This window comes from Chiloscyllium punctatum, chromosome 41 (genome assembly GCF_047496795.1).
Source record: "Chiloscyllium punctatum isolate Juve2018m chromosome 41, sChiPun1.3, whole genome shotgun sequence".
In the NCBI taxonomy this organism is placed as follows: Eukaryota; Metazoa; Chordata; class Chondrichthyes; order Orectolobiformes; family Hemiscylliidae; genus Chiloscyllium; species Chiloscyllium punctatum.
In genome coordinates, this window is record NC_092779.1 from 46,210,393 (window position 1) to 46,224,698 (window position 14,306).

At 40.2% G+C, this 14,306-nt stretch overlaps 1 protein-coding gene across 6 annotated transcripts in view; it reads right to left on the bottom strand.

Annotated features, from left to right (window-relative positions):
• ripor2 (RHO family interacting cell polarization regulator 2) overlaps positions 1-14,306 on the bottom strand; it is a 259,207-nt gene that overhangs the window by 56,579 nt on the left and 188,322 nt on the right. For all 6 annotated transcript variants that reach the window (XM_072560835.1, XM_072560830.1, XM_072560833.1 and 3 more), the window contains exons 2-6: positions 11,357-11,480; positions 6,514-6,669; positions 5,934-6,012; positions 2,805-2,828; positions 1,168-1,221 (exon numbers count right to left, since the gene is read on the bottom strand). In XM_072560835.1, coding sequence (XP_072416936.1) covers positions 1,168-1,221; positions 2,805-2,828; positions 5,934-6,012; positions 6,514-6,669; positions 11,357-11,454 — 411 coding nt within the window. In that variant the 5' untranslated portion in view covers positions 11,455-11,480. The remainder of the gene's footprint in view (positions 1-1,167; positions 1,222-2,804; positions 2,829-5,933; positions 6,013-6,513; positions 6,670-11,356; positions 11,481-14,306) is intronic.

A 14,306-nucleotide genomic window follows, 5' to 3' on the forward strand; every position in this document is an offset into this window, starting at 1 on the left:
ACTTGTGTAACACATGCTGATGAAATATTCTTATATTCTCCGAAGCCTTCCTGATGTCATTGATCAACAGCTACCTTAGAAGCTATATCCAGTTCACGGTAGCAGGGAAGGTGGTTGAGGCAATCTGACTTGAGAAAGTTAATGAGTGTTAAACATTAACAAAAAATGTTTAAGCAGAGAAAATAAATTTTAAAAAGGAATTTGACTTTTACTGGCGGTTAGGCATTGAGTTGGCAAGTGAAACCGGATTGCAAAGGGAGCAGATAAAGGAGGAACATGAAGGCAGCAGCAGATTGACTTCACTCGTGAATTTCTTGGTTTTGCATATCCTGTTTATTGCACAGAATTACTCTACCTGGGGTATCCCCTGTAAAATATACAAAATAACAACAGGTGCTGTCAGAAGCAGTGAAACCCTTGGAATGACCTTTCCCCTTGGTGTCTGTAACTATTCTGAACAGCCAGTGTCAAATTTAAATAGCTTTTGCAAAAAAAAATGTATATGACAGCACTGTCCTGTTCTGGGCTACTGCCAGTTTGGCCCTTCAGTCTGTTGGTCTTGTCCAGTAATCAGCACCTGTACAGCCCTTTACTCCAACATTAGGAAATGTGCCAACTGGACTGAGGTTTTCCAATCTGATGTGAAAAGATTCTGTCCAATTTCTGTTGCTGTAATGTGGCCCACAGCATATACTGCACCACATCTGGCAGAATGTTACAGAGCCACTGGCAATGGATTAACAATTGCACCCAGACTGAGGAAGATGGAAGACAATTTCCAACTGGACAGTCAGCTGGTGAAATTTACCATAGCCACAAGGTATACTCTCCTCACTACGGCATGGGATTTCTTTTCATATCCACCTCAGGTGCAAATGGGCTACTAGTTTCACCCTCAGTGCTTCATCAAGTGCCAGTTTAGATTTTGTACTCCATACCCTGACGTAGGACTTGAACACACAGCCTTTCAACTCAGAGATGAGAGTGTTACCACTGAGTCACAACTGACATACCAAAAAGATTAGCCAAATAACTTTGGTGAAAAACCAAGTGATAATGATATTGTCCTCCCAAAACAATTTCTCGTAACTCGCTTTGGACATACTTTGAGCCTTGTCTATTGGTTGTCTGTAATTGAAGTTACATTGTACTAATATTTACATCTACCTTGCTGATATGGAACTCCAGCCTTCTGACATATCGCTCAATTGCTTTGATTTGCTGTAATGAGAAACAAATGTATCATTAGGTTTTGCAGCCAATAATAATGCAGTAAGCAGCAGATTAATCATCTCAGTGTCCATGAAAGCAAAACAAAAGCAAAAACGTAGGGGCATAAAGGAGTCTTGGCCATCTGCATGTCTTTTCCATATCTTCATTAGTCACATTTAGCTAAGTATTTTATCATTGAATTTGTTCAGATGAGCTAAGATTGCAGTATTTATAAATAAAAACAGAAGTTGCTGGAAAAAATCTCTACGTCTGGGAGCATCTGTGGAGAGAAATCAGTTCACGTTACTCAAACCTTCCTCGAAGCAGAACAGTGAGGAAGGGCCACTGGACCCAAAATGTGGGTTAATGTTTAAAGTTGACGTTAAATCAGAGTTATCATTTTGGGTCCAGTGGCCCTTCCTCACTGTTCTGCTTCGAGGAAGGTTTGAGTAATGTTAACTGATTTCTCTACACAGATGTCGCCAGATCTGCTGAGCTTTTCCAGCAATTTCTGATTTCCAGCATCTGTAGTTCTTTTGGTTTTTATTTGCAATATTTACACTAAGTTGCAATTGCTTCTTCGACAAAATCTTGTAGCAAGTGTGTTCATAGAACACTAATCACTAAACCTAAGAGCATGTTATGGATAAATACAAGCATTTGATTAGTTACATCACTGTAAAACTCCTAAAAATATTGCACTATTACAAAGTTAAAAATCACACAACACCAGGTTATAGTCCAACAGGTTTAATTGGAAGCACTAACTTTCGGAGCGCTGCTTCTTCATCAGGTGATTCCACACCACCTGATGAAGGAGCGTCGCTCTGAAAACTAGTGCTTCCAATTAAACCTGTTGGACTATAACCTGGTGTTGTGTGATTTTTAACTTTGTACACCCCAGTTCAACACTGGCATCTCCAAATCATGTACATTATTACAGTTTGCTTTACTTACTCTACTATCATATTTCCTATTACCTACCACCTAAATGTTGTTAGGTGCTCATGATTGGGTACTGTAACTTTGGCAGAAACCCCACACAAGCAGCTGGCCTCCCTCCACAGTTAGAGTGGCTGACTGAAAGGACCACAAGAGGGAATTGCAAACAAGAATTGCAATGCAGTTACCTGGTCCACCCGTTACAATTCCTGCAGACATTAAGTGCTGCCAGGAATACTGACTTGCAACCCTTGTAAGTTCCTTCAGCGAGTCTCTGCATGAGGTTGTTTCAAAGTTGCTGAGTGCAACCTGGGAAAATTCATTATAATGGGAACCAATTCATATTGTTTAACTGATTTTTATTTTGTCCCAGTTCCATCATACATACTGTACCAAACTGGACTCACTTCCATATATAAAAAAACACGAGGAAGTCAAATGAAGATCTCTCAATCAGTTGCTGTAAAATGGGGAGGGATGAGGTGGAGAGAGCACCATCAAGCAACTTCCTAATTAAGACACAGGAATGATCAACAAATTGCCCTGTTTTTAGGAAATTCCTGCTGGGAGCATGAAATAGCAGAATTTATTGCAGTGCTAATCTCATTAGATAGAGGCAACTTAGATGCTGAATAAATACAGCAACTCACCTTATCCAGCTCATACATGACACCCTGTAAATAAAACATATACAGTATTATATGATGACATGCTGCATTCAATTTCCACTTTGTACGAAGTATTTATGACCCTATGTTTAAAACCAGCCCCACCTGTCGGAAAACGAATGAGGGTTCACTCCAACTAGTTTGAGATTACTGGTGCAACAAATTTACAGCTGCAAAGCTTAATCATTTACATGTGTCTTTTAACAATGGCATTTTACTATTTTAACAGCAAAATGATGCTTCCAGCAAAACAAAGGAAGATCCAGCAACTGAGAACAAAATACATATCCCAAAGATTAGCTTGAGAAGTGCAGAGTTCTGAAGAAGTCATAGCAGACTCGAAACAATAACTCTGTTTCTCTCTCCAGAGATACGACAAGACTTGTTGAGTTTCTCCAACACTTTGTTTTATTTGAGATTTTCAGCATCTGAGTATTTTGCTTTTATTGGAGAAGTGCAGCCAACTGGCAACCTAATCAGAATAGCATCATCCACAAGTGCTGTGGTAATGTGAACCTGTAATTCTAAACAGAGAGTTACATTTATTCTCTGTTCAATAGCACACCAAAAGCTTTTTTTTTCAAAAATGGCTTCTGTGGGTAGATGCACCACATTGTATCCAACTGAGGTACAAATTCTTACCTGTAAGTTTGCTGATCTTGCTAGGTTCACAGCTACAAATGTTCGTGATAAGACGGCAGATAAGGCACTGCTTCCACTCCTGATCACTAATCATATACAAACACTGCAAAATGTCAGACTTTTTTTGATGCCTTTTAAAGTTGAATTGCATATCGATATTCTTTTCCTAGACCTCAGTAAAGTCATTTTGAAAACATACTGGGTTCCTGATGGAGATTATGAGCTCTCCCTCAGTAAGAAGTAACTGCTTTCCAGCAAGGAGAGATTTATGTTAAATGACAAAGAGAAAAGCCTTCATTTGGATTCCTCACTGCTGAGTGGGATAATTAAAGATGGAGTTTTGGCAGTTCCTTTCCCATTGATCTATCTTATCTATACCATGTACACTCGTCGTAACGTATTGCTATTGGTATGAGCTCAGTCCAAAACCTGGTCAGTCCACAAGCAGTTAGCACCATTCAAAAGTATTGCAAACAGTGGACAGCCAGCGTTGGATCAGTTACATTTACAACTGCTGGAATGAAGTCCATGATCTCTGGTAGAATTTCCTTCTCCCTATCTATTACAGTGTGTGGTTTGACACAGTGTGTGGGTGGCACGGTGGCACAGTGGTTAGCACTGCTGCCTCACAGCTCCAGGGACCCGGGTTCAATTCCCGCATCAGGCGACTGACTGTGTGGAGTTTGCACGTTCTCCCCGTGTCTGCGTGGGTTTCCTCAGGGTGCTCCGGTTTCCTCCCACAGTCACAAAGATGTGCAGGTCAGGTGAATTGGCCATGCTAAGTTTCCCGTAGTGTTAGGTTAGGGGTATGGGTGGGTTGCGCTTTGGCGGGTCGGTGTGGACTTGTTGGGCAGAAGGGCCTGTTTCCATACTGTAATCTAACCTAACATTTACTGCAATTCAAAGATTGAGGAAAAACATTCAGCAATATGAAAAATTTATTTCACAACTCAGCGGGTACAAAACATGCCAATTAGTTTAATTGCTTACATTTTGCAAGTTATTAATAGGGTAAATTCAGTCATATCTTACCCCAACTCAAAGGAATAAGGATTGGAGATCAAGCTCAAACATTGTAACATTATTCCTCCAACCCATGCACTCAATGGTTATGGTTGCACTCAGATTATAGAATTTCACCAAATACTTAATAGCCATCCATGAAATTACCATTGACTGTGAAGTAGGGGAATTAATGTCAAATAAAAATAACTCAAAATAAATGAAAGATACACACTCAGCATAATGATTCATCCTTTATCTAATACTAGTGACTGAAAACTCAAATTCTTGCATTTTTCTCCTATAACAAAATAAAGTACTGGAAGCTTCATTTGCTGTTAAAATAACAGAATACCATTGTTAAATGATGACCTGTCGTATTCAATTTCCATTTTGTATGAAATATTTATGACCCTATGTTTAAAACCAGCTCTACCTGTAGGAAAACGAGTGAGGGTTCACTCTAGCTAGTTTTAAATTACTGGTGCACCAAGTTTACAGCTGCAAAAACTTAAACATTTACACTTCATCATATTATCCACTTTATTTCAGTACGTTTCCCTAGTAGCAGGCATTGACTATTATGAATTTCTAATGGCTGAACTCAGGAATCAATAGGACTCCAATTTTCACAGGATGTTCAAGGTTTCACCATTTTGTGGTGTCCGAATACATTTGTATAATTTCACAACATATCAGGGTTTGTAAGCCTACGCAGTAAAAGCGAAACTGTTCAGCTCACTTAAGAGTTCCGAAAGTAAACTCTCTGGGTCTCGCTGTAATCCTCGGTCTGAACAGAGCTCAGCTGACCACTACTCAGCATCCTTGATCCAGACGGAGGAGAATCAGCTGGATCTCTGATCAGTTCCTGTCTAGAGTCCAAGCTTTAGAAAACTCTGGTGTGCATATGATGACAAGGTAGAATTAACTGTGACAGTGTTTAGTTTCTGATATCCGATTGGATGAAGATATCTGCAAAATATTCATTGTCCAGATTCAAAAAATGCAGGATTATAAGTTCATGTAAAAATCAGCAATTTCAGGGGAGAGGTAACAAAAGGAAACGGAAATTTGATGTCACATTTGCAGCAGAAGATTTCATTATTAAGTGGTAAAATAAAGAGGAAGAACTAGAAATTTGTAATAAAACCAGAAAATGCTGCAAATGTACAACAAGCCTTTTAAATCTGTAAGAGAAATAACATGGCTTGAGGTATAAATACGGAAAGTGCTGTAGATACTCATCAGGGTTGGCAGCTTCTGTGGGGAAAGAAACAAGATTGACCCCTCAGGTTTGTGACTTCACCTGTGACCTTTTGCTTTGGCTACAACTCATGACATTTGATTCTGATGATGGGCACATAGCCAAAAGGTGTTAATTTTGTTTTACTCCACAGATTCTGATTGGTCTTTACATTGTTTTTCTGCCATTTTCTCTTTTTGTTTACCTTTTGGGCTTACACTTACCAGTCTGGAGTTATGCTTCATGTCTTTTAGCTGAGTAGTTAGCTTGTCCAGTTCTGTATTATGCACTTCCAGGTATTCACTGTTTAACAATACGAGAAAGAGTTGAAAATAACATGAATTACTGTCTTAATGGTTGCTTCACATTCCTTTCCTAGTATCTACTTTAAATCATGTGCATAATATCTGCTGTTCAAATGATGTTCAATATGATCCCAAGGTTTAATGGCTATGAATATAGAGTCACAGAGTCACACAGCATGGAAACAGACCCTTCGGTCCAACTAGTCCCTGTCAATCATGTTCCCAAATTAAACTAATATCTCAAAATCATTTAAAGGTTAATTACTTCTCAATATATCTTCAGTCACTTAAAGATTAATTGATTCGCTGTGGATGGGCAGGTATTTCTAAATTATTGGCTCATCTCCACAAACAGGAATCCCAACAGAAAATGACTATAACTCCTTTAGAATCTATGTAACTCAAAGACATTACTTACTGCACTTGACCTGACAACAGTTTCTATGACTGGCAATGGTCAATACGAAGTTCATCAATTTGAAGATTTTGAAGTTCTTACGTTAGACCTATCTTCAGAGACTTGTACACTTCCTCCATTCGCTTTGGCTCCACATCTTTGGGTGTGCAGTTGTTCTTATAGGATGAAGCATTCATTTTCTTTAGTTTTCCCTGTGGTTTCCTCAGAGCTCCGTTATTTGCAATGAATGAGTGAGACCTATGAGGAGATCACATCAGTGAAATGGAGCCGTTACCGATGGCACTATCAGTATAACTCAAATGGGGTGGCAGATCTGCCAGAGGTGGGGATGGGGGGTGGAATAGGGTGGCTTTGGGGTTTAGATGGTTTTGGGTCCAAGTTGAGCAAGATTATGGCTGAGGTTGGGAAGGGAATGGCAGAATGAAATTGTTTGGTTCAACAATGATGGGCCACTAAGTCAGGAAAATGAAGGAAAGCTTGCGTTTATATAGTGCTTTATGCAGTTTGTTTGGACCAGGAATTTTCAAAGTGTTTTATAGTCAAATAAGTATTTTTAAAGTGTTGCTACTGTTTGCAATGTAGGAAAATTTCAGAAGCGAAAATAATCATTTATTAAAAAAAGGACACATTAAAGACAGACAAGAAGAGGAGCAACAATCAATTTGGAATTAACCAGAGAATGAAGATATTATAATAGTTAGTAGCAGGGTGAAGATCAATAACGTCAAACTAACAATGTAAACATAAAATATTCTCTTAATATGGTCTGCATTAAAATGTAAGCAAGCAGACATCATAAGCCCCACTAGGAATACTGTAGGATTGTTAAATGGCTAAAAGTTAATCTATGCCATTGGGCTGATTGCTCACTGCTGCCGTGATTTCCTGAAGAATGAATAGTTGAGATTTAACTCAGCCTTCATGGATACGAAGTGAGAGTTTTCTAAACTAACAAGTTATGATTTCACATACAAACAGAATGGTGCCAATATGGTGAATAATTTTGATCAAGTTCTCAGTTATGCACATTATCTGCTGCCGCCATTTTGTGTACTCAGAACATTGAACTCCATCAAGTGAAAAAGCTCTGAAAAACTGTCCTTGGACAATAAACCAATTCTGAGAGCAAAATCATTTTCTAGGAGTGAATCTCTTAAATACCATTCACATTGCACACATGTGAACATGTGATTGGGTTTTCCTCCTGTTCTGAAACAGATGGACCACATTCTGTGAAAACATTCAGACTATCTGCATTTCCTGCATAGTATGCTGTTCTCTGCCCCAGAAGCTGTTTGATCTTCTACATTTCTCAGATTTCCAGTATCCCCAGTATTTTGGGTGAGCTTACATTTCTGACTTCAACTGTCCCAATGCTTATAAATGAATGAATAATTTTATTGTCAATGTATTTAGGAAAATACAATGAAAAGTGTTTTGTCACCACAATCCAGTGCCATTTTGGATTACAAAAAGAATAAGAAGATATTAACTTCAGTTGAGCTTCATTTTCTGTTCAATTGACAGAAAAATATAAAAACAGAAAAATATAAAGAAATAATGTTCAGCGTCTTGTCAAATGCTTAAATTCTTTCTGTCAATTGAACAGAAGATGAAGTTCAATTTAAATAATTGCTTTTTATTCATTTTGTAATCCAAAATAGTGCCGGATGGTGGTGACAAAATACATGTGACAATAAAATCATTTGTTAAGGTCTTCAGAGTTGCTGTAATGTGTTCTGATCTCCAGGCCATTCCGATCCAGCCATTGCCCCAGGAATCCCCAGCACTATGGACACCGATTCATTGATGTCATTAGAAATCCCGATCCAGGCCCCAAGGAAAACAGGTGCACAGTAACAGGCAGAAGGCATCCCAGTGGCACACTCCTTTTGTTAAAGTGGGACAACAAAACAGGAATGACATGGTAAAGGAGTGCGAGGGAATAGCAATAATCACTGTGATCCTTCATTGCTATAAGAATATTCCAGGCTCTATCTTCAACAGGCATTTCCAAGAGTTCCACGTCACTTCACTCACAGGGACTCTTCCAAATCACATGACCTCTTAGATCGATCCAGAGAGTTTGGGGGAGGTGGAATGAAGAGGTACGACAACCTAAGCTGGAGGAGGATGAAAGGGTCATGGAAACCATCAGGGAAGCAAGCAGACATGTGGGGGAAGCTCATGCTGTGGTCTTACATCACAGAAACATTGAGAGTGGAAATGCTTCCTGTTGATGTATCTCACTAGCTCTTCACATTCTGTCTTGATGGTCATATGGGTGCCATCTATGGTGCCCTGCAGCTGGCAACGAAAGCCTTTGCCCTTTGTGCCGGGGGACAACATTTCTGCCTGCAGTTGTATGTACTGTCCAGCTCTAACACAGAGCATCAAAGATCAGTGATGTGTAATGTTGTGCAGCCATTGTGAAACGCCAAGAAGCTGACTTTTGGAAGAAACCAGAAACAAAGGAGCTCAAATCCGCGGTGACTTTGACAGCTACTGGCAGAGCATAGTGAGTAGCTCTGTGAGGTGTGACAAGGGCAAAAATCTCTGTGGCCGTCTGCCTGGTGAATCATAGTCTCCTGTCTCACTTGATCATCTGAAATAATGGTGATGATATTTTTATGCTTCAAGGGATGCAGATGGGAACATGGGCTGAAGTATGGAAGATTATCTTCCATGAGAAAAGTGTGAAATGAAGCACTTGGGGCAGGATAAATATGGAAAGAGGATATACAATAAATATCACAATTTTCATATGTCGATGAAAAACAGACTTTGATGTCCACATACACATATCCTTAAACATAGCAGGGCAAGTTGACAGGTTGGTTATAAAAGCACTGGTGCCGTTTTACAATAGTCTGAAGTGTGTGCTTGTGTGTGTCTATGATTGTGTCTATGTGTGTGTGTTTGTGTCCGTGCCTGGATCAGAGATGGTGTGTGCACGTTTGTAAGCTGTAGCACATTGGCCAACCTGCCACATATGCACCTGCTGGATTAGTGGTGCTGGAAGAGCACAGCAGTTCAGGCAGCATCCAACGAGCAGCGAAATCAACGTTTCGGGCAAAAGCTCGTTGGATGCTGCCTGAACTGCTGTGCTCTTCCAGCACCACTAATCCAGTATTTGATTTTCAGCATCTGCAGTCATTGTTTTTACATATGCACCTGCCCCCAGTCTATCACCTGTTTTATGGATTTCAGGGCAAGTCCCATGCTTTACTTGAGGCCTACTGAGACATTCATATTGCCTCAATGGCCATTCTTAAGTGCCCACTGAAGACACGCTTCACCACAAGGTCGTGGCTGTCTTTAAATGGACCCCCCTCATCTCCAGCAATCCAAGATGGAGCTCCCCCTCAGTGGGAGATGTCAATTAATCAGCCGAGTGCCAAATGGTTGCAAAGCAGCCAGTAACTCCAGCCTTCTGGGTGGCAGACAGGTAGCCTGAGATATGAGAAATCCTGTCCCTTACTATGTGGGTTCACACTAAAGGTGTAGAATACACCCAAGTAATGAAAGCTCTCCTGCCTCTGATGGAGGGCTGTGAATGATTCTGCTCACTACCCTTCAGGAAAGAGGCAGGCAGGGAACATCAGTTCCCATTGGTGGTCAGGTAGGAGATGGAAAGGGTATTTACTGAGCAAGCATTCTCAACTTTTACCTACCTTTTTGATAATTAGATTCTGGGTGTAAATCTCAATGGTCAAGCTTCCCATCCAGCTACCAACTGAGGCCCTTAATTAAGGACCATTTAAGGACTGTCCATTGTACTGGGATGAACCCAGCAGAGGATTTCCTGAATTGCAGCCTTCCCAAAATGGGGAAGGCCCATGATCAAAGGCAATCAGTGCCCGATTGAGGGCATCGACATCGGATGGAGAGACGTGACTGCTGAGAGCCACAATCCCATCATACGCCAACCCCCAACATCACCAGTCTTAGTCCTGGGACTCTGGGGCTGCTCTAAGATTGTTTCCTTTGTGGTGATGCTGTCCACATGAGCTGTTGCCTCCTGCTGACAACACTCAACACTCAAGACCTCTGACCCCAGCACCTCATTCCAAATGAAGACCCACCAGAAGTTTTGGATGGCATTCCTTAGAAAAGGCAGTGTGGGCCTCTGTATTTGCAATCCCAATGGAAGATTCTGCCCGCTAAAACTTTATAAAGTGAGTGGAGAACATTTACCAGAAATCACCAGCAATGGGGACAGTCAATTGTGAGGAGAGAATGCTAAAGTTTGGATTGTTCTCTTTGGAACACAGCTAGTCAAGAAATAATGTAGATGGGGTTTTCAAGATGATGCAATGTCTAAATTGAATTGAGGAAAAATTAAACAATCCATCTCATGAGTGAGGAGCAAACTAGAAATCATAGATTCCAATCATTGGTGAAAGAGCAGAGGTGAGGAGAAATATTTTCACTCTGATTGATTGGGATCAGAAAGACTACCTGCAAAGGTGATGGGAGCTGATTTGCATGAAATCCTTCAAAGGGAGTTGGGTGCAGGAGAGTGATGAGGAATCTGCAGAGCTATAGAATAAAAGCTAGGGTATGGGACTAAGCATAACTGCTGTTTCAAAGAGCCAATATTGGCACCACAAGCATAATGAACTCCTTCTGTGATTCTCTGAACTCAGTGTACACAAGGAACACCAAAACCAAGCCTACTGCTTGAAACCATGGCGACCTTACTCAGATCCAATCATTTCTGTTTCACACTCATTTCAAGGGCAACTTGGAAAGGTCTGCATACAAGCTGCTGATATTCCTATGCAGAAATATAACCAGTCATCAGAGACCAGTGAACCAAGTCTTATCGAGGCGATTACTGTGAAGGCACAGTGCTCTCTGTATGCATTTAAATATGAAGATTTATTGCAAACAAACACTTAGATCATGTCCATGCACCTACCTCGATCTTCTTTCCTGCTGGGCGCTGAATCCTGCAAAAGATTGACTTCTAATAATACCATTGGGCCCACCTGGGGAAGAAGGCGAAGCTACTGACATGACGCTCGGGAAGCCACTGGAGATTTCTGTTTGAGTAAAGAAAGAAACAGAACTGAACAAACCTTAAAGCCACCGTACTTTCAAACATGAATTTTATCTTGGACTTTCAACGAACAGCAGAATGATGCTTATGAAATGAAATCTGAACTGCCCAGGCAGCAATTGTATGAACAAGAATGAGTAGGTACAACTAAGGGAATGAGGGAATTCCAACTGATCTTGGAAAAAGGAAGGGACAAGAGAGTGCATTGGAAAGAATAAGTGAAAGAACAATGAGCTACATGTGTGAATGCCAGTTTGAGAGATTGATGCAAGATTGATAGAGACATTGAATGTGGGGGCTTGCTGATGAAGGGCTTATGCCCGAAATGTCAATTCTCCTGTTCCTCGAATGCTGCCTGACCTGCTGTGCGTTTCCAGTGCCACACTTTTTGATATTTATTAAATAAAGTACAAACATTTAACACATTAATGTTTGAAGCTTGAATTAAATAGAGAGAAAGACCATAAGGTTGAGAAAATGCAAAAGAAGTGTGTAACATGGCAGTTACTTAGTTAAAACAATTTAGACTCTATAATACAATATAAAAAGATTTGAATCTGAGAATCAGAATCCCCATTTTGACAGAAAATTCACAGATTTTACATATCATCTGAAACTTCATGGTTGTCTTTTCATGAGGAATAGGCAGCAATAGAAGCCTTATTTCCTGATTTTATCACCTTCAGATTCAGCTATTCCATTGTTCCCTAGTTGGTACCCTATTTTCAATCCACATCGCTCTCCTTCCCTGGTTCCCCATAAATGTCAGTTTGTGTACATTTTAATGTCCGTCTCCCATCCCACAGCCAAGGCCTCACACGTCAGCCCAGCCATCGCTGACCTACACTGACTTCAATCCCCAAACTGCCAACCTGTAAGTTCAGGTGGTGAGCAGCTCTGTGTGATCAGAGATGACAGGCCCCTTTAAATCCTTCAGATTTTTTTAAAATGGTGGCATAACCTAACTGAGTTATATTTGCGGGTTGCTTACTCCTTCAGATATGGCAATGAAAAGGTAATTGTTACTTATTACCGACCCTGCAGTGCAAACAGCTGCCTGCTCTCTCAGTCTCCAAGCCCCCGCCCATCTTTCTCACCATCTGGCATCACAGCAGTTTTGAAAACTTTAAATGGGATCTTACAGCTGTTAAAATTCTGAAGCCTCTCAACTTTAGATTCTCTTTCTTGTATTTAAATTCCTTAATAGCTTTATTATTCCCTATATTTATAATCTCTATAAACACTGAAATAATCCCTCTAGACTCTCCATTGCTCTGACTCTGTAGTGTTGTATAGCCTGGCCTGTTGCTTTTTGGAAAAGTGTTCAAATGTTTTCTTCTGTAGACGCGCAATGTAAATGGAAGGTGTATAATTGCAGCTGTAATTTTACCCTCTATGCCCACACCTAGTGCTACAGCGTCAACTGTACAACATGACGATAAGAATAATGCCTGCGATATTGTCTTGTTTACTCACGTCTGGAAACCTGGTGTTTTTAAAGCAAGATCATAGCTTGTTATCTCACTCAATTGAAGCTTTGTTTCACTCTTGGAATCACTATACAGATCTTCTTATAGATTTAACACTTAATACTCAAATGGAGTACACAATGATGATGGAGAATAGAAGAACTTAAAGGGAGATAGATATTTCTTTGGGCAGTATTTTCCCTTCATCCTTCCCAAACCTGACCTGGAATTGGGCCTGCCTACCGTTGGGTTTCTTAGCTGATGGTCGCTGTCCCTTGTAACCTCTCCTAGCTGTGCTTAGCTGAGTTGTTGCATTGCGCAGCCCCTTTAAGATTGCTACATGGGACACAGCCTGTCTGTTCCTTCCACAGTATGTTACAGATTGTCCTGGAGACGTGCACATGCGCAGCCAAGACAAAACATTGTTGCCAATGACCGGTATTACACATTTGGGACATGTACAAGTGCTTTGATAACTCAATGTAAATGTTCCTTAAACATATTCTGTGAATGAAGCACTATCCAATTTCATTTTTCATATACATCTTGTAAATGTCAGTTCTAAAGTAACTGATTCGACTTATACCCTATATAAATGGGACCTCTTCTAGTGGTTATGTAATATAACCCAGTTTCCTGGGTGCAAATATGTGCCATATTCACTAACAATGCATCATGGCACATTGTTAAAATTCATTCAGAGATGGGACATCACTTCATTGTCCATCCCCAATTGCCTTTGAGAAATTGATGGAGTGTCTTTTTGAATCCTCCTGAAAGGTTTGCTAGGTCATTTTAAAGGACAATTTGGAGTCAAACATATTGCTGTCACTCTGGACAGACAGTGTTTGGAGAAAAATAGATTGCCTTCTTTAAAGAACATTGTGAATCAGATGGTTTTGTTTGAAAGTCCTTTACTCTTCCGGTCATTACCCATAACAGTTTTTTTTTAAAATTCTAGGTCTGCTTTATCAATTGAACTTAAATTCCTGAGATTATGGTGGGATTTCCGGGTAATTAATAGGCATCTGCAGCATTGTACCTTTACCAGATTCAAAACAACGCATTATTCTAGATGAGTCAGTATTAGCAAGGCTCCAGTGATGCATACAACAACACGCGTGTGACAAAATCCAGCAGCACAGCACATATATGAGATTTGGCATAATACAGGGGAACTGCACTTAAACAAAGCTCTCACACACAATAATTGGCTGAAGGCCACAAAAACAAAGTAACAGCACTTGTAAAAATTGCAATTTTACACTTGATCATTGTTGTCAAAACTTGAGGACAATTTTTATAAACGTATGCTATTGCTGAGGAGTCCTATCTATAAA